Raw genomic sequence first — 21,958 nt, forward strand, 5'->3', positions numbered from 1 at the left:
TATGTATAATATTTTCACTCTCAATAGTTACATACAAGTCTATAGAACATAGAAAAGCCGGATGTCCGTGACGTGTACGTGTCGGATGAACCAAATCCTCATTGAATTTTATTTTTCCATTAGAAGGGGCTCGTACATGTTCTGCAGTACCCCCTGTGAATACTCTGCCAGTATGAAAAGTTCTTAATGTTAATTGGGTACGTTGCCATAGAATGGGTACCTCGATTTACTATTAAAGATATCTTATAATAATTATAATTCTAATTAGTATATATCTAAGTGAGTATATATAATAAGCGCAAGGAATGTAGAACTAACTAAATGGACTTATTCATCTTTCTACTTTCTAAATAAAATATATGTATGATAATCAATTTTGTTAGTCTTCTTCTTTTCTTCTTGTCTTTAAATTTAATAAAAAAAAAGTTTCTTACAAATTACCGAAAGATTCGTTAGAATCCGACCTAACGGGGATTCTTAGTAAAAAATGGGGATTCTCGGGAGATATAGAAAGATACAAAAATCTATATTTTCTATATTTGAATTATATACAGACGTAAGAAAGGAAAATGAAATTCGTTTTTTTATCTTGTTACTAGAGGCTTCCTGATTACTAGTCAGTAATATAGGTAAAAAAAAGAATTATCCACAATTTTTTATTCTTTCTACAATTAGATCTTATGTCATCAAAGAAAACTCTATTCTTCTGATTTTGACTTTGATTTCGATAAACTAACTACTTGTTTGCTACAAATAAAATAATTGAACTTAATGTGCTCTACTTGCTTGAATTTTGATTTAAAGGAAAGAAAGCGTGGAGCTGAAATAATTCACTCAGAACGCCCTTTAAAGGATTACACGGTACGATTAAATCGAATAAGCCCTTCTGGAATAAATATTCGGCCGCTTGTGAACCTTCGGGTACTGTTTTATGCAATATTTGTTCAATTACTCTTTTACCCGCAAATGCAATGTAGGCGTTGGGTTCGGCAATAATGATATTCCCCAACATACCAAAACTGGCTGTCACCCTACCAGTAATAGGCGATGTAAGGATTGATACATAAAATAACTTTTTATTTGATTGATAATCATATAAAGCAGAAGAAATTTTAGCCATTTGCATCAAGCTCAAACTTCCTTCTTGCATGCGTGCCCCTCCCGAAGCACATACTATAAGAAGAGGTAGAAATTTATTGGTAGCATACTCGACCAAACGGGTAATTTTCTCCCCAACTACGGATCCCATACTAACCCCCATAAACTGAAAATCCATAACCCCAATTGCTATGGGAATACCGTTTAGTTGGCCGATGCCTGTTTGAACAGCCTCAGGTAACCCTGTTTTTATTTGATAAGAATCGATACGATCTCTATAAGGCTCCTCATCCGAATGAAATTCAATGGGATCCAGAGAGACCATGTCTTTATCCAGTGGATCCCAAGTGCCCGGATCAATTGAAAGTTCGATTATATTTGAACTACTCATTTTCAAATGATACCCACAAATGCTTGTATTTTTGAGTTACATCGAGATCATTAGAACTTTCTCTTATAGTTAAATCACTACCATTCATGCTGGTTTTTATACCGGAACTATCGCTTTTACCACTATTTCTACTTTCACCATAAATGGAATTATAAATGTAACTGTCACTATCACTGTAATTGTCACTATCACTTAAAATGTAAGTATCAATACAGATTTGAGAATGAAGATAACTGTCAATGCAACTATTAATGTGATTATTCCAACTATATTGAGTATCATACATGTAACGATCATAGTAGGGATCGTTACTCTTAGATCCCTTATTTCAATAACTATAAAAAGAACTTTCTAGTTCACTTAGAAAAGAATGATCATTGTCAATCTCAAAAATCTGATTTTCAATATCAAAATATATGGAATAACTGTCCCCATTATTATCCCTAACTAAAAAAGTGTCATCAGAAATGAAATTCCGAATGTCCTTGACACTGAATAAATGATCAACATTACTATTACTGTAACTAAAACTGTCACTATCAATCCAACTATGAATGTTTTTATTTCTATCTGGATCTTCACTTTCGCTGGTATTTTCAATAGGACCAAGACTATCCGTTGATTTACTCAACCCACACCTGTGTTCTAACTCCTTCTTAAACAACATCGAATTGAACCACCACTTTTCCATAGAGTTTTCTTGCCCCCTATTTCATGAAAATACAGTAGATGAATAGTCATTCGATGAAAAAAAAGAATTTATTTGAATATTTCATTTTCTATCAGAATAAACATAAAGATCCACTCACTAGGATTATTAATGAATAAGAAAAGAAAACAAGTACTAGTATACTACTAACAAACAGAGAGGGTGGAGGGTGGGTTTGGGTGTTGGACCACTATCTAGGAAATGGGCTTTTGAGGGCCCAAGTGGGGACTGTGATCACGTGGCAATACTATTGGGTCACATGGGTAGATGCCACGTGGCATATAGACCTGAATTGACGGTTTGGACACTCTCCTTAGTCCCTTGAAAGAGGAGCAAGCCCACGCCTCACTGTCTCCTCTGTGTCACGACCCTGCCTTCCACATTTTCAGTAGGCCCCACTTCTAAATTGTGCATCCCTGTGCTTAATTAGCGTTTTAAGTGTCACCACTGGTATCTCAATTACGGAGTATAACGTAGTGTAGCCTCTGTTTTTTTTTTTTTTTTTTTTTTTTTTGACCTTTAAGCTCTTCATTTCCCAAACACACACACAGGGTACACACCCCTAACTATGCTGAAAAAAGCATGTAAATTAAACCTATCTTATACTCTAATTGTCTATCTTTTCTTTTTGAGTTGTTTTAAAATAATTGTCCACTTATCAAATTTAAACAACATATTTTATAACTTTCCATAAAATACTCTTAAAATTTTAAAAAAATTCAAACTTGATTATATATATATTTAAACTTGAAAGGGAAGTATTGTAATTTTTAAAGGTAACAATGCAATAATTGTATGTTCTCTTAAATAGTTCTACTGCCTAAAAAGAAAATTTAATATGAGATAGAGGGAGTATAAGTTAAAAATTTATTGGCTGTCCTTTGTCTTTATTGGATGCCCTCCGTATTCTTTTTACTTTAGGCATGTATAGTTACCAAGTTTAAATTTTTTTTGAAAATATAAAGAGTAATGATGGAAAAATAAAGTTTATTTGTTTTGACTTTTCAAAATAAACAATTAATTTGGGACATCTAAAAATAAAATAATAAACTATTAATATGAGATAGAGGTGTGTTGGTGACACTTATGCATGTGGATATTTTTTAATTATATAAATATATATATTTAAAAATTTTAAATATAAATATACAATATAAATAATTTGTAGTAAATGATATCTAAGTCAATTTCGAAAATGCGACCGCGGATGAGATAAGGTGAGTGAGAATGTGAAATCGTGCCACAAAAAGATCAGATGTTTGCTATGTTTAGGAAATCGAATTAAAGTAGGATTTATATATATATATATAAATGAATTCTCTCCTTCTAACAGCATATAGGGATAAGGGCCACCATGTAAATTTTAGTTAGGCTTGGTCCCCATCAACCTAAAAAGGGTTGTTACTTTTCGTATAGTTTAAAATAATCCTAGTTAGTAAGTTTTTCAATGTAAGGTAATAATTAATAATTAAGGTGGGTAAGAGCAAGAAACAAGGAACCACAAGTTATGAAATAATACAACTCTCTCTACACAAAGACAAGCCAAGGAGTTCCTAGGTGGAAATAAAAGGACAGACTCTTGCTTTCTTGTTCTCTAACTTTCTCAAATACTCCTTTCTTGCAATTCTTCTTATTACACACTAGTAATTTAATGTTAATGTTATGTTTAGGAAAATGAATAGGTGTCTTAGGTTTAAAATTTTAAAATAATTAGTTTAAATTTTACATTAATATATATTTTTTAATTTTAAATTTAAAATGCTAATTCGGTACTTTCAAACATATATAACATAAATCTCGTTCTTAATTTTTTTGTAAGAAACTTTCTCTACACCAAATATGCTTACGTTGTATATAATGTTATGGCTATATTTCAAATTCACTATTTTCCTTATTTTAAGTTTTTTAAACTTACAAAAACCAATTTCTTCCGCATAAATGCCTAAAAAAGTGAGTAACCAAAAAATTTGATAATCCCAAATCCTCAACCAACAAGTATAAAAGAAAGATACATTGCAAAAGTATAATTATGAATCAATACAACACAATGAGACCATTTTTGAAACCCCAAAATGTTGTTAAATACCATTTAAAGTAAGAATACATTGTAGAAAAAACCCCAAACATAGACAAAAGATTCCAACTCCATATAGGTATAGCCAAGCCTCATACTGCACCACCTCATTTCTATGCATGTCAATTAGTAGTCTTGAAGAATGAAATTCATAGTTTTTGATCAATGTCTCCTTGTTTATGAAAACAGATAATCCCTTTTCTCCCTTGCTTATCAATCAATTGGGACCCAATTACTTGACTTTCACACATACCGCAAACCACTTTCCTAAAACAACAAAATCTCTTTCTTCTACACAAATAAGTTACCATATTTTTATGGTAACTTATTTGTGTAGAAGAAAGAGATTTTGTTGTTTTAGGAAAGTGGTTTGCGGTATGTGTGAAAGTCAAGTAATTGGGTCCCAATTGATTGATAAGCAAGGGAGAAAAGGGACAAAAAGAGAGGCTACCCATATCTCCATTTTCCTTCTTACTTCTCATCCCCCATACACCTGCATGTTCTCCAAAAGAAACCTCTTAACTCCCTCAAAATCTACATTTAATGCCCCCATTGTCTTTCTAACACTACAATATACAACCCCTATAAATATTACTACTACCACTAACAATATCATCACCAAACACAAGACCAACAGATTTTATCTCTGCCTTCAAAAACTCTTCAACCATTTAGGTTCACATATTTTGCTTAATATGTCAAGAACATCTTCGCTTCTTCTATGTATTTTATGTCTTTCTTTCTATGTATGCAATGCTCGGCCTCTCGGTGCTATCACCAAGGAGTCTCAGAAACAATTTCACCTTCCCACCAAGGTTTGCTATCATTTACTGTAATTATTTCTTTCCTCAAGCAAATTTCCAACTATTTATTTCAAATTTACCCCATATTGTATGTGGTCCATACACTGAGTTATTCAATTTTTTAGATAAATGTTCCACTATAGTGCTTACATGTGTAGTCCGATAACATGCATGTTCACATAAATACATTGGCTAATTAGTGCAGTCTTGAATTTCTGGTTTTGTGCAGAATATTGATGAGAAGGTGAAGCCTGCTACCGTGTGGAATAATGAAGTTGGAGTAGCCATTAATGGAGAAAGAATGCTGCTTAAGGAAAGTGATGAGGTCCATGAAGATAGGCATAGTAAGCCAAAACAAGCCAGAGCAGATAAGAAAGAGTTGAAAGACCACAAGAGAGTGATAGTTTCATCAGGTTCTGCAAAAAATGAGTCCACTCTTATTTCTGTTTCTTGGCACGTGCCTCACCGGAAAGAAAAGGACCAGCAACCGGAGATTAACTCAGACTACCCACTTCCACAGCCACACCCAGGAATTCACAACTAAGCTAGCCCCCTGTGTGTGTGTATATATATATATATCATAAACCTACAAACTACAAGGCTTCTATATATGATCACTACTGTCTTAACACATATATGATAACATTGTGGATTTTATGTGATATATATATCATGTTTAGAAATATTCTTATGTTTGATGTACATTGGATAATGTCTTAAAGAAAATTTGAGCTACTATGATGCTGGCCAATTGATTATATAAATATTTATAATATATATACTTTCTTCCAAAGGTATAGTTCGTTGCTGCTTCTTTTTTAATTTTCTTATACTTCTTCGTATTACTACTAGCATTATTATTAATTATCCTTAGAACCATCATAACGACTGATGGAGAGTTCACATGATGAGATATAGCATCCACTTTCAAGTATGTGTATATATATATATGTTGCCCCATGCATGTAGTGCCCGGTTCAGATGTTGTAATTTAGTTAGGTACAGAAGAAGATTATGTGAACACTTGCTCGAATTCTCACTTATCAGATTCCATTGTGAAAGACAATTTTTCAGAAGAATTCGCCATGATATTATCTAATTTTCATGCATAGTATCATGAAAACTGGATACAAAAACGGTTGGCACGTGCAGTTAATTCTGCATGCATATGCATCCAAGTCTGAAGTATATATATATATAGGTAGAGTTATATATATATATAGAGGATCAAAATAGTTCTTGTTTATATTGGTATATCCCAGTGATATGAGATATTGAATACTACTTTTCTAGATTCTATTCTCTACCAACCCTCACTAGTTTCTTTATTCGTAGAGTTACATTTTATTTTGTCTATGTTAAAGAATAGTTGCAGCTAGTAAGAAAATGGTGATGATTCCTTTTGGCTACGTCAATAAATAACAATTCTTCTCTCTTTTGCTAAGAAGTTGTGCGTATATGGAAGAAGAATATAAAAGATCTAGATTAATTCTATATATAAGATTGTTGGAAAAATAAACTAAATACATGAACTAACTCAAATGTTGAATACATGAACCAACTCATGTGTGGAATACATGCACTATCTCATTGGGAGATGAAACACTTGTATTAAACTTAGTGTTTTATTTATTGTCTTGTAATTTGTGTCTTTCTAGAATCATGTATTGGTGCCTATAAATACATGTTCTTAAGTTCTTTTGTAAGCAAGAAGTGAGAAAGAAATATATCAATATTTGAGAGTCTTATAAAAGTTGTGTGTGTTCTCCTTCTTTATATTGAGTGCCCTCCTACAATCTAAATATGCAGACACACACACACACATATATATATAATATCATATACAAGGGCTGGACAGTTTCCTGGGCTTGTACATTTTGATACACATTTCTATAAGATTTGCTTTAATTTTCAAAATATATATGCATGTATGGAAGATCTATATATTTAGCAACACACACAAAACAATGAAACATATAAGTATATATGGATGGGTCATGGGTAGGCATATTGTGGAATGTGGTGGTTGGATTGGTCATAAATAATGGAGAGGCAGTTTTCAGTTAGTCTAGACTTTCAGTTGCTGTGTGTGTGTGAGAGAGTTGATATTTGTAAGTTGAAAACTACAATGCCACATGGTGTTTAGAATTTTGGTCTCGAGCAATAAATTTCTCTCCTCTGCTTAATTTCTTGATAGGGAGAATACGTCTAGAATCACTTTAAAACGTGCATGATTGATGACCTCCATGTTGTCAATACTAAACTTCTCCGTCCAATATTTAAGAGGGTAGGACCTCCATTTAAACTTCACCGTCCAAATTTGACAAATACCTTTCTTTTTTGGTACAACAGTGAAAGCACCTCCTGTTACAAATTTATCTCGTCAAAAGATAAATTTGTGAATTTTTTTGTTTGATACAAACAATCCTTCAATTTTTGATAAGATCAATTTGAGATGGAAGAAAAACAGATGATATACTAATTAGAGAGAAGAACGGAACAGCGAAGAAGAGTTACTAGAGTTGGAACAGTTTCTTTCCTGATGCAGAAAAGAATAAGAAGTAAAAAAAAAAAGGTATTTATATTGTATATTGTGGTATTGGTACATATGATAAAACAAAGGGTAATTGAGTAAATTTGTTTTTTGATGATGACTAGACTATGTTGGGGGAGGGGGAGGGGGAGGGGGAGGGGGAGGTGACGTTAATCACCACCGTTAGATACTCACTTAGTGTCGTGAGAGATGAGAATTTATTTTTCTGCATATATTTGCCTGAGCCATCAGAATAACAAAATAAAAAATAAAAATAAAAATAAAAAAAACAAACAATTATAGTGAGGACATTACAATCTTGTCATGATAAAGGATGTCTCTTAAGAGCATTACACATCCATACAAAAAAAGCAAATCTCAAACAAATATCTCACCTTTTCCCAAAAAAAAAAAAAAAAAAAAAAAAAAAAAAAAAAAAAAAAAAAAAACCTTCTCTATTAAAATCCCTTACTAAGAGACAATTAAGTCAATGGATTTGGCAATTCCGATGGGATGAAAGTGCTTTTCATCTAAATCTAATCCCCTTTGTTGGATTTTGTTTACTCCAACTTTATATTCTAAGGTACTAAAAGTACATTTACATCCATCTCACAACAAACAAACTTGTTGATTTTTTATTATTATATTATTTTTACACACGGTAGGGCTCTCTCAGCCAAATTAAAGAAACCATGTTGAAACATTCATTATGTAATTGATTCTTCCAAGTAACCTGGAAAAAAAAAAAAAAAAAAAATCCCATTTCTCAACCAATTAAATACATTATATACGACTATAAAATGTAACATATTAGCTAGCAAAATCATGTATGCATGTTATTATTTTAAAATGATTAGAATGTTTCTCATACTTCAAGCAATGTTTGTTAAAAATTCCATACGACAATTTTGTCGGATTAATTCAAAAAGTTGTGATACTTAGGTTCAACATTCTAGTCGAAATTCTGGATATGAGTATCATATGAAGTGAAATGCAATAGAAAGACCGAGATATTGGGCCTAAGTATCATTTGCAGTGAGATGTTATGCAGGACAGAAATAGAAAGATATATCAATCCATTAAAGTTAAACATATTTAAGCTGTAAGGCTTTACTGATTTATTTTTTAAAAAAATTTAGCCTCTGGTATTCTTGTTGGGCCTCCAGTCCGAAATCTGATGGTAGTAAAACTTAAAACCCATGATTCATAATAAAATTTACCAGCCCAAATTATGTGAAATCAACAAAATCTCATGACCCAACAACATGTAGTTCCAAAAACTGAAAAAAAAAAACATAGAATATCTAGGGCGTGAGTAGGTCAAATGCACAAATAGTCATAATTACAAAATCTTGAAAATGATAAATAAGGACAGTAATTATTTTTGAAATAAATTTAATCATCTTGTATAATTTCTTTATTTATTACTTTCTCAAATTTATAATTACAAATTATAGTATATTAATGGTAAGTTGAAATGACCTACTCAAGTCTTATCCGTTCCTTACCTGTACAACTAATAGGTGATGCAAGACTCCGGCTGAATTAAAAGATCTATGACTTCCATCTATTTTCTATATTTAGTTTATTGCTTCTTTTTTCATGTTGTATGAATTTGATTTGTTGATAAATTTAGTGAATTTCTTCTAGAGAAATTAAACTCCCAACCTTAAGTTCTTTATATACTTGACGTCTATCACCAAGAGTTTCTAATAGCATGTTCACTCCTTTTCAAAGAGAGTTTTGATCCTTTTGGAATTTGAGTTTAAACATCGTGATGAAAAGTTTTTTTATTATCTTAATTAAAAAAATTATCAAAATAAATTCACTTTTTTAAATAATTGATTAGTAATTTTTTTGGCTAAATAAAATTTTGAATATTTATGAAGCGCAATGTATTATCAAGATTCTAATTAAAGAATAAAACCTCAAGTTTAAGGAGTTGTTGCAATTATTTGGATAATATGTATATAATTAGAGAATAAAATATATAATATTTAAAAACTTATAGAAAAGGAAATATATAATATTACAAAACTTATTTGTTTAGTTAATAAATTCAGACATGACATAATTAAACAAACTTAAAAAAATAAAATAAGTCAACATGATTAATGCAATTCAAAGAATAAAGCATAATTAAGCAAACACAAAAAAAATAAAAATAAAAAATAAATCAACATGATTAATTCATTTCGAAGAATAATGTCCCTGTAATAAAACAAAGAATTTTGAACCATGTTGAGAAACAATTTCCTATTTAATTTTAATTGATAATTTATTGTATTATTTGGTAAATTATTTTATGAAATAATTATCTATTTATTTTAATTGATAACTTATATGATTTATTTTAATTGGTAAATTATTTTATTATTTTATTTATAAATGATTTGAAACATCTTGATTGAATTTCAATTAAATAATTACCTATTTAAATTTAATTAGCAATTTATTTAATGATTCGAAACATCTTGAATTTCAATTAAACAATTTCTTATTTAATTTTAATTTTAATTGGTAAGTTATTTTATTATTTGGTAAAAATAAAAATAAATAAATAAAAAATACACAAAGCTTGACTAGTCTTACCATACCCAAGAAATGTCCATACCATTTTCCACTTATATCGACTAAAAAAAAGGTTGGGTTTGGGAGAGATTGAGAGAAAGGGCACTTGAAAGGTTAGGGGCGTAAGTGCAACTTAAAGAGATTCAAACATCGTTGAATGGGCTTATATTGTGATATTCAAACATTTATTATTAATTTAGATGAGAGTAGAGTTTGAAAAAAATAAAGTTATTGTGCATTGTTATATTTTTAGTCCTTTCCATCCTAAACCAAAATATAAATAATGTAAGAATTAATTATTAATATTCAATTATCCCTAATAAGCACACTTCAGCAAGATTTGAACTTTGATTTGGAGGATGCACCAAAACTTGGCAGTAGTGCAACACCAAGGAGATGCTAGGATCACTAAAGTAGCAAGCTACTCTAGTTGACCCAACCTAAAAAAATTTAGTTCAATATCATGCTCCACATAATACAAGGGCGGTGGCCCTTGTATCCGATATTAAACCAATAAGAATAGATATTACACTTGATCTTAGCTAAAAGGCTGAGAAAGGTATGAATAATATTTCTTTAGGTCTATATTTTTATAAGAGACTTCCATATAATCCTTTATAACTCAAAACCAATGTGGGACAAGAAAATTGTTTGGTAAATTATTTTATGAAATAATTACCTATTAAAGCCAAAAGGTAAGGCACATGCAGCAGCGGATGTTAAAATAAAATAGGTAATTATTTAATAAAATAATTTACCAAACATTTTTTTTTGTCCCACATCGATTGGTAATTTATTTTATTAAATATTTAGTTTAATATCATGCTCCACATAATACCTTAATTTTAATTGGTAATTTATTTTATTAAAAATTTAGTTCAATATCATGTTCCACATAATACCGGGCCCAGTGGCCCTTATATAAGATATTAAACCTATAAGAACAGATACTATACTTGATCTTAGCCAAAAGGCGAGAAAGGTGTAATTAATATTTCTTTAGTCCATATTTTTATAAGAAACTTTCATGCAATCTTTATAACTAAAAAATGGGACAATTAAACTCTTTTTATATTAATTAATAAATATTTTTTCTATTAATAAATAAATACTAAAAGACGGAAACTCTTTACACATTTAATAATACTAGTAAAAGGCACGTGTGATGCACGTGATGAATGTTTCTAACTTATATAATTTATATTTTTATATATTTTTTAATTGTTTATAGTTTTATAAAAAGAATAGGCAAAACAGTTTCAGGCCCAGAATGCCTTAGAGAGTAATAATTATCACCTCAAAAGAAATAAAGTAAGGTTTTCCATTAATGTATGAATGAAAACAATAAAAATTAAAAATATATATGAAAAGAAAATTCTATAATTTACAAAATATTCATAAATAAATACTATATAAAAATTCTATATATTATAAAATTCGAAAGGATACCAACAATTTTTAGATTGTAATAATTGTCACCTCAAAATAAACAAAATATATTAGAAAATCCAAAACTATAACTATTTAAAAATAAAAGTATTCCTAAATTATTTATTTCTCAATCTTTATTTTTTTTGCATATCTCATTTCTTCATGAAATGAATCATTGTCAAGTGTCAATTTTTTAAATTCTTCCACCGCAAAATAAGGTTTCACGACTTGTTATTGAGTATTGTCTATCTTCACCAGGAAAAAAAAAAAAAAAAAAATTTCCTTTGTAGTTTGTCAGTTAATTTGTTGCTGAATTCATCCATGTCTTGCAAAAAAAAACAAATATAATTTAGAGCTATTAAGAAATTCAAGTAAATATTTTTTAATTTAATTAAAATTTTACAAATAAGGATCAAAAATTACCTCAATTTGTAATTGTAGTAAATCATCTAGTGAACAATTTATTAATATTTGGCAATCATTGAACACTGTTAGGGTTGCAAGTGTTCCAATATGTTCCATACTTCGCACTTTAATTATCATAATGAATCTGCACATCAGTAAAGATAAAGAATTATGTATTTGTAATATTATTAAACCATTGAAATAAATACAATAATAAGATTTTAAAATATAATAATACTTTTGAAAGCATTTTGGGTCTGTTGTGTTGCATCAAGGACAATATATTCTATCTTTTTCAATATTAATTTTCTTGTTGCATTTCTCATACGCGTTGTACTACGGTTCGCGATCATTGACGACATTTTCAATTGTTGCTTCTAAAGAGTAATTTGTTTTCTACAGGTTGTGCAACAAAATATAACTTCTCAATTTATAAATTGAATATAAAAATGTGATACACAATTAAGGAAGATTAAGAAATGTACTGAAATTTAATACCTCAAAGGACATTGTAGAACTATTATGTCTTGAAGTTTGACTTTTCAGCATCATTGAATTTTTGATCTTTTGTACTGGAAATCAAACTTGTTATATCTTTGTTATTTATGTTTTCTTTGGACCTGTCCACATATAAATTATCTTGTAAAATAATTAAATAAATAAAACAAAGAAAACATGTTCTCTTTTTACAAATAGTGTATATATAAGGTAAAAGTAGTTACAATAAATAACGAATCAATATATTAATGCTTTGACACTCTCAATATCCATATTAATTTACAATGTAGATCCTTTTTGTGTTTTAAGAGACAAGACTGGAATATACATTGTTATTTGTAAAAATTTATTATTATAGATTTACTTAATAATATATAATGTAAATAATATCAATTTAATTATGATTGTATATGTAATATACTAATGACGTACCTTATATCCATTATAATGACTTCCCATTTTTTAGTTGTGCCTTTGTTATTCTTCTTACATATGTTCAATGAAGGAGATACCTCAATAACAATTTCCAAAGCATCTAGCAAGATAAAAAATATAATAAAAAATAAAATATTAATGTTAATTTTAATTTTAATTTTTTTTTTTATATATGTACACGAGATAACATATATATGGAGAGTTGAGAATTAAACTAAAAGTAACCCGTATTTTCTTTTGCATCAATGTACTTGTTCAGCTCCTTGAAGTCTATAAAATTAAATTTAATTGTTTCTAAGCTTATTACTTCAAGCTCCTCAAAGTGTTATTAAGAAACGTCAATTCAACAACCTTAGAGTAAAGTAGTTAGGTAGATGGTTTATGCCAAACGAAGATAGTTCATGCTTAGCTTTAAATTTTATTATTTTCTAGCTGAATTAATATGTGGGGCAGTTTTTGAGACTTACTATAAATAGGATGCCCTAAAGTGAAAAATCAGATTTTGGTCATCTTCCCCACCTCTCTTGGCCGGATTTCCATCTCATTGTAGTATTTGGGCCTTAAGCCCATGTATTGGTAAAAATCCCAAATAATTTTCTTATCAGAGAAAATGAAAAGTTGAAAAAAATAAGTACTCGAAGCCAGAATTCTCAATCTTATCCATCATCCTCTCAAATTACAAAGTCATGTGAGCCAAAAGCTCCATTCCCTTATGCTTTAAAAGAAACTTTACCTTTAGGGAAGCAAGAAGGGAAAACACATGACATTCCATCGTTCTGAATTCGGCCAGTCAAATAGTCAGTTTCTTCAGGGGTTAAAATGTTGAGAGTTATTCTACAGAGGACATCATATTCAGAAGGCATAAGCCATGGACATATAAAAGAATTCATAACTCAAAAAAATAATAAAATAATGCATGATCTAGGTATGAGACAAATAAAAATTAATAAAACAACTCATGATCTGAGTATGAGACAAATAAAAATTAATAAAACAATGCATAATATGGGAGTGAAACAAATAAAAAATAATAAAACAATGCATAATCTAGGGTTACACGTACCTTGGAAAAAATATATAAAACTGATGTGATTACAGGAAGGCAAAAAAAGACTTATATATAGAGAGAGTATAGATTTTTTTAGAAAAAACAAATGGATAAAATAGGTAACTTAAATTTTATTAGATAATAATTTTTAGAGTTTTATAAAAACTATTTTTTAGAATTTCTATAATTTGAAATATATTTTGTATTAGATTTTTAATAAATATTTTAATTGAATTTTATAAGTTTATAATTTTTAGAGTTTCTATAATTTGAAATATATAAATTGAAATGTATTTTGGGTTAGGGTTTTAATAAATATTTTATTTGAATTTTATTAGGTAATAATTTTTATATTTTATTTGAATTTTATTAGTTAATAATTTTTAAAATTTCTATAATTTAAAATATATTTGGTGTTAGAGTTTTAATAAATATTTTCTTTGAATTTTATTATGTAATAATTTTTAGAGTTTCTATAATTTGAAATATATTTTGTGTAGCAAGGCAAAAAAAGACTTATATATAGAGAGAGTACATATTTTTTTTAGAAACAACAAATAGACAAAATAGGTAATTTAAATTTTATTAGATAATAATTTTTAGAGTTTTATAGATACTCTTTCTTTTTTTAGATTTCTATAATTTGAAATATATTTCGTGTTAAAGTTTTAATAAATATTTTATTTGAATTTTATTAGGTAATAATTTTTATATTTTATTAGGTAATAATTTTTAGACTTTATATAATTTGAAAAGGTTAGCCAAAAGGCCGAGAAGGTAATACTGCACTTGATTTTAGCCAAAAGACCGAAAAAGATTAGCCAAAAGACCGAGAAAGGTGTGATTATTATTTCTTTTAAGTCTATAATTTTATAAGAGATTTCCATGTAATCATTTTTACTTAATACCAATATGGGACAAGAAAATTGAATTTTATTAGGTAATTTATAATTTGAATTAAACTCTTTAAATTAATTTTTCTAAATTTTATTAGGTAATTTGTAATTTGAATTAAACTCTTTAAATAATTTTTATGTAATTTTTTGTTTATAAAATTTTTTTTTTATATTAATAAATAAATACTGAAAGCCAAAAGGCTGAGAAAGTAATACTACACTTGATCTTAGCTAAAAGACTAAGAAAAGTTAGCCGAAAGGCCAATACAAAAAAAATTAGTACTACACTTGATCTTAGTTAAAAGATCGAGAAAGGTGTGATTATTATTTCTTTAGGTCTATAATTTTATAAGAGATTTCCATATAATTCTTTTTACTTAAAACCAATGTGGGACAAGAAAAATGAATTTTATTAGATATTTGAATTAAACTTTTTAAATTAATTTTTATAAATTTTATTAAGTAATTTGTAATTTGAATTAAACTCTTTAAATATTTTTTAGGTATTTTATATTACTAAAAAAATACTGAAAGCCAAAAGGATGAGAAAGTAGTACTATACTTGATTTTAACCAAAATACCAAGACAGGTTAGCCAAAAGGCTGACCCAAAAAAATTTAGTAATACACTTGATCTTAGCCAAAAGGCCGAAAAAAGTGTAATTATTATTTCTTTAGATCTATAGTTTTATAAAATGTTTTCATGTAATCCTTTTTTACTTAATACCAATGTGGGACAAGAAAAATGAATTTTACTAGGTAACTTGTAATTTGAATTTAACTCTTTAAATTAATTTTTATAAATTTTATTAGGTAATTTGTAATTTAAATTAAACTCCCTAAATAATTTTTAGGTAATTTTTGTTTATAAAAACTCTTTTTTTATATTAATAAATAAATACTGAAAGCCAAAAGGTCGAGAAAGTAGTACTACACTTGATCTTAGCTAAAAGACCAAAAAATGTTAGCCAAAAGACCGATCCAAAAAAATTTAGTATTACACTTAATCTTAGCCAAAAGGCCGAGAAAAGTGTGATTATTATTTCTTTAGGTTTATAGTTTTATAAGAGGCTTCCATGTAATCTTTTTACTTATAACCAATGTGGAACAAGAAAAATGAATTTTATTAGGTAATTTGTAATTTGAATTAAACTCTTTAAATTAATTTTTATAAATTTTATTAGGTAATTTTTAATTTGAATTAAACTCTTTAAAAAAAATTTAGGTAATTTTTTGTTTATAAAAACTCTTTTTCTATATTAATAAATAAATACTGAAATACAGAAACTCTTTACACAAAGCTCTGTAGTTTTATAAGAGATTTCTATGTAATTCTTTTTACTTAAAAATCAATATGAGACAAGAAAAATGAATTTTATTAAGTAATTTGTAATTTGAATTAAACCTTTAAAAATAATTTTTAGGTGATTTTTGTTTATAAAAACTCTTTCTTTATATTAATAAACAAAAAAAGCAAAAAACCAAGAAAATAGTACTACACTTGATCTTAGTCAAAAGGTCAAGAAAGTAGTACTATACTTGATCTTAGCCAAAAGACCAAGAAATGTTAGCCAAAAGGCCGACCCCAAAAAAATTAGTACTACACTTGATCTTAGCTAAAAGGCTGAGAAATGTGTGCTTATTATTTTTTTAGGTATATAGTTTTATAAGAGGCTTTCATGTAATCATTTTTACTTAAAACCAATGTGGAACAAGAAAAATGAATTTTATTAGGTAATTTATAATTTTAATTAAACTCTTTAAATTAATTTTATATTAATAAAAAATTACTGAATGCTAAAAGGCAAAGAAAATAGTATTACACTTGATTTTAGCTAAAAGACCAAGAAAGGTTAGCCAAAAAGCCAATCCAAAAAAAATTAGTACTACACTAGATCTTAGTCAAAAGGCTGAAAAATGTGTGATTATTATTTCTTTAGGTCTATAGTTTTATAAGAGACTTCCATGCAATCATTTTTACTTAAAACCAATGTGGGACTAGAAAAATGAATTTTATTAAGTAATTTGTAATTTTAATTAAACTCTTTAAATTATTTTTTTAAAAAAATTATTAGGTAATTTGTAATTTGAATTAAACTGTTTAAATAATTTTTGGGTAATTTTTTGTTTATAAAAACTCTTTTTTTATATTAATAAGTAAATATTGAAATACTGAAACACTGAAACTCTTTGTACATTTAATAATGGTATAGATATAGATATAGATTAGGAAAACACACGTACGATGCACGTGATGAATGTTTTATAACTTATTTTATTATTTAGTAAATTATTTTCCTAAACAATTATCTAGTTTACCTATTTTTTAGTTGTTTTAATAATGATTTGAAACTCTTTTATTTTAATTCATTTTGTTTATAGAAACTTTTTTACTCAAATTCATTTTATATCAATTAATAAATATTTTTTATATTAATAAATAAATAGTAAAATACTAAAAGAAAATAAAATAGCTAATTTGTGGTAGAGTTTTATAGATTATTTTTTATATTAATAATTCTTGTCTAATTAGATTTCCTTTTGTTAAAAAAAGTCATAATAAAAGGTAATTTGTGGTACAGTTTTAGAAAATTTATTTAACTTTTATATTAATTAATAATTTTTATCTAATTAGATTTTATTTTATTAAAAACTCATAATAAATAAATAAATAGATAATTTGTGTTAGAGTTTTATGGAAACTCTTTTAAAAACTATTTTTATATCAAATAATAAATATTTTTTTATATTAATAATTCTTGTCTAATTATAAATTTAAAAACTCTTAATAAAGAGAAAAATAGGTAATTTGTGTTAGAATTTTATAAAAACTCTTTAAACATATCTTGGTCTAATGTGATGGAGTTTTATTGAAAATAAAGTAGGTAATTTGTGTTAGAGTTTTATAAAAATTATTTTATTTTTTTTAAATATATCGTTGTCTAATTAGATTTTCTTTTATTAAAAAACTCATAATAAAAGTTAATTTGAGGTAGTGTTTTAGATAAATTATGTTATCTTTTATATCGATTAATAAATAATTATTGTCTAATTAGATTTTCTTTTATTAAAAAACTCATAATAAATAGACAAATAGGTAATTTGTATTAGAGTTTTATAAAAACTCTTTTAAAAAATTATTATTATTATTATTATTAATATATTATTGTCTAATTAGATTTTCTTTTATTAAAAAACTCATAATAAATAGATAAATACATGTTATATGTGATAAAGTTTTAAAGAAAATATAATAGGTAATTTGTAGTAGAGTTCTATATAAATTATCTTATTTTCTTTAAATATATTCATAATAAATAGGTAAATACATGTCATATTTGATAGAGTTTTATAGATTATAAAATTGTTAATTTGTGGTAAAGTTTTGTAGAAATTATTTTAATTTCTTTAAATATATTTATGCCTAATTAGATTTTATTTTATTATAAAACTCATGATAATTTTTTTTTGCTGAATAAACTCATAATAAATAGATAATGTGATAGAGTTTTATAGAAAATAAAATTGCTAATTTTGTGGTAAATTTTATAGAAATTATTTTATTTTTTTTAAATATATTCTTTTCTAATTAGATTTAATTTTATCAAAAAAAAACTCATAATAAATAAATAAATTGGTAATATGTGTTAGAGTTTTATAGAAACTCTTTTTATATCAATTCATAAATATTTTTTTATTAATAATTCTTGTCTAATTGGATTTATTTTTATGAAAAACCCATAAATTGATAAATAGGTAATTTGTGTTAGAGTTTTATAGAAACTCTTTTAAAATCTCTTTTTATATTTATAATGTTTGTCTAAATAAATTTTCTTTCATTAAAAAACTAATAATAAATAGATAAATAGGTAATTTGTGTTCGAGTTTTGTAGAAACTCTTTAAATATATCATTGTCTAATGTGAATTATGTGATAGAGGTTTATTGAAAATAAAATAGGTAATTTATGGTAGAATTTTATTGAAATTATTTTATTTTCTTTAAATATCTTTGTCTAATTAGATTTTTTTTTATTATAAAACTCATAATAAATCGATAATGTGATAGAGTTTTATAGAAAATAAAATTGCTAATTTGTGGTAAATTTTATAGAAATTTTTTTATTTTCATTATAGAAATTTGTATTCTTAGTTAGTGCCAATGCAATGATCATTTGTAGAAAATATGACCTTGACCTTTGGAAATATGAAAGTGGACATTAAGAAAAGTGAAAGAATCTACCAACTTATTTGATTTGAAAATTTGAATTCTCAAATTTAGTTTTTGTTAGTAAAAAAAATAAAAAATAAAAAATAATAATTAGTTATCATTACCATAAAAAAAAGAATAATGTATCAGCAGTGATCTAGTTAGCGGTCTTCCTTGGAGGCGTGAGAATTATTTTGATGCAGAAAGTAAGGTCAAGAAAAAAAATAACAATTATGACTCAAAATAATAATAAATTATGAATGAACCAAAAATTAAAAAAATAAAATCACAATCCAAAGTAAAATACCAAATCAATCACTTCTAAATATCCATTAGAAAGAGAAAAATAAAATAAAACAAATCAACTACTTCTAAACATCAATTAGAAAGAGAAAAATAAAAATAAAATAAAAGAAAATAATAATAATAATGCTTCTAAAAAGAAAGAGTAAAGAAAAAAAATTAACAATCCAACCTTCTCAATACAACAAATTAAGAATAACAAATTTTGAACCATCCAAAGTATAATTACTATTGAGGCTGAAATTCGCGCAGTCCAATACGATACCGTTTTCCTACAAGGAAGAGAGGAGAAGATCGATGAATCTTGACGGCACCGGTGTGGTACCTGCCAAGAGCTCTCCGATGATCAAATTAGTCACGGAGGTCTCAAAAGAAGGCAGGGATTAATAATAGTTTTTACGTCGTACATTCTTTAATGGCTTAGTGCCCTATTTATGGCTGTCGATTGGAATCAAAATCGTTCCGCCGATGTCGATAATTGATCTTATCTTCCGCTTGTGCGAAATCATAGGAGATTTGTTGCCAGATTTGTCGGGGATATGATTTAATCCTTTTGACCTCCTCCAGTTATAATATGATTATTCTTACTTATTGAACCACATCAGATTTCATTATCCTTGATAATGAAATCTAATCAATCTTATCGAGGGTAGGGTAGGTTTATATTTTTTCCTATCAATTGCCCCCCCATTCCCAAGCTTACACGTCTAGCTTTGGGAATATAATAAATAATAATAATTTTTTTTTTTTCAACCCCTGTGAACAGTACCTGCGGGTACTATAGTAACTCAGGGATTATTTTTTTGTAATACCCCTGTGAACAGTACCCGCGGACACTATTCACATGAATAGTAACTTAGGAATTTTTTTTTTTTTTGCACCCGAGGGAACCGTACTTTTCCTTTGATAAGGGAATAAATCGTATGAGTTTCACTCCTTAATAAGGGAATTGAACTTTACGAGTTTTACTCAGTTTGTCCCTTTAGTAACGGAATTGAACTTTACGAGTTTTACTCAACTCACCTCTTTAATAAAGGATTTTTATTTACTATCCCTTATTTTAAGGGGTTATTAATTACGGAATTCATCCAACCCAGGTCCTTGTAGTACAGGTCATTCATTTATTATCCCTTATATTTACAGGGATATGGGTTACGGGATTTATTCAGCCCGGGTCCTGATAATACAGGATACTTATCCTCTATAGTCCGGGGATATGGATGACGGGATTCATTCAGCCCGGGTCCTTGTAATACAAGACACTCATTTACTATTCCCTTATAGTACGGGGATACGGATTACGGGATTCACTCAGCCCGGGTCCTTGTAATACATGACACTCAGTTACTATCCCTTATAGTACGGGGATACGGATTACGGGATTCACTCAGCCGGGGTCCTTGTAATACAGGACACTCATTTACTATCCCTTATAGTACGGGCATACTGCACGTATAAACTAAAAGGAATTTTATTAAAGACCATCATTGCCTCAAGGCTTATTAAAAACAAAATAATACGTAATGGAGCTACCCTTCATTTAAAATGATTAACTAAGATACCCCCAGTCTTTATTGTGAATGACTTGATAAGGCTAATTCAAGCCGTGAGACAATTTCTAGTCGGTATACTCATCTGAGTCATTCTCATGATATGTGCTGTCGCTCTGGCTGAAGAACGATTTCTTATATTTGGTATTATTTTCATCCCTGGCGAGAGGGGCTGGCCTTTTCTTGTCCTCTCCTTCCTTTCGTGCACTCATGGTGTCTTCAGCGTTGATGTGTTTTTGCGCTCCGACCAGCAACTCTATCATGCTGGTGGGAGGTTCTTTTAATAAGGAGAACAAGAATCTGGAGGTTTGGAGTCCTCCTATGAAAGCGGTCAAAGCTACCTTGTCGTCCACCTCTTCTACCTGCAACATCTCTGCGTTGAATCGGGTGATATATTCCCGAATCGACTCTTCCTTTTGTTGCTCCACGGTAAACAGGTAGGTAGCCGGCTTCCTATGCCTTTGACCTGCAATGAAGTGGCTCATAAACTGCTTACTCAATTCTTCGAAGGTGTTGATGGTTCCTGGCTTCAACTTGTTGAACCAAACTCTTACTGATCCTTTAAGTGTAGTGGGAAAAGCTCGGCACATGATTTCATCTGGCACAGCGTGTAAATGCATAAGAGCTTGAAAAGTTTCCAGGTGATCGAGGGGATCTTTGGTCCCATCGAAGCTTTCGAATGAGGGCATCCTGAACTTGCTCGGTAGTGGACATTTCATAACGGCGGGGTTGAAAGGCAGGTTGGTCCTTTGTACCAGGTCATCTACGGCGGCAGGACCTTTCCTTTTCATAGCCTGCATTACATCCTCCATTTTTCCCTTGAGATCCTTGATCTGCAAGTCGAGATGGGTAACTTTCTTTGTCTTTTCCTTAAGACAGAAGGCTATGCTTTCAGGAGGTCGGGAACTACGTGGGAGAGATAGGTGAACCACCTCTCTATGTCGGGTTCCCACCTGGCTTTGTTTCACTTCAGTCTCATTTTGGGGGGTGTAATACCCCTACTTTT

General features: G+C 28.3%; 1 protein-coding gene and 3 pseudogenes across 1 annotated transcript; 1 reads left to right on the forward strand and 3 right to left on the reverse strand.

Annotated features, from left to right (window-relative positions):
• Positions 1–595: 595 nt before the first annotated feature.
• LOC132279549 (acetyl-coenzyme A carboxylase carboxyl transferase subunit beta, chloroplastic-like) lies at positions 596–2,230 on the reverse strand (annotated as a pseudogene).
• Positions 2,231–4,910: 2,680 nt separating this feature from the next.
• LOC132279678 (uncharacterized) lies at positions 4,911–5,810 on the forward strand. Its single transcript, XM_059781708.1, has 2 exons — positions 4,911–5,087; positions 5,305–5,810. Exons 1-2 carry the CDS (start codon positions 4,968–4,970, stop codon positions 5,617–5,619), a joined length of 435 nt encoding a protein of 144 aa, XP_059637691.1. The 5' UTR covers positions 4,911–4,967; the 3' UTR covers positions 5,620–5,810.
• Positions 5,811–10,533: 4,723 nt separating this feature from the next.
• Positions 10,534–10,742, reverse strand: LOC132280244 (U2 spliceosomal RNA; annotated as a pseudogene).
• Positions 10,743–11,046: 304 nt separating this feature from the next.
• On the reverse strand, positions 11,047–11,165 carry LOC132280245 (U2 spliceosomal RNA; annotated as a pseudogene).
• Between the last annotated feature and the right edge of the window lie 10,793 nt (positions 11,166–21,958).

This window comes from Cornus florida, unplaced genomic scaffold, assembly GCF_030987335.1.
Source record: "Cornus florida cultivar Cherokee Brave unplaced genomic scaffold, ASM3098733v1 CherokeeBrave_3.0.0_Hap2_Chr10, whole genome shotgun sequence".
Taxonomy (NCBI): Eukaryota; Viridiplantae; Streptophyta; class Magnoliopsida; order Cornales; family Cornaceae; genus Cornus; species Cornus florida.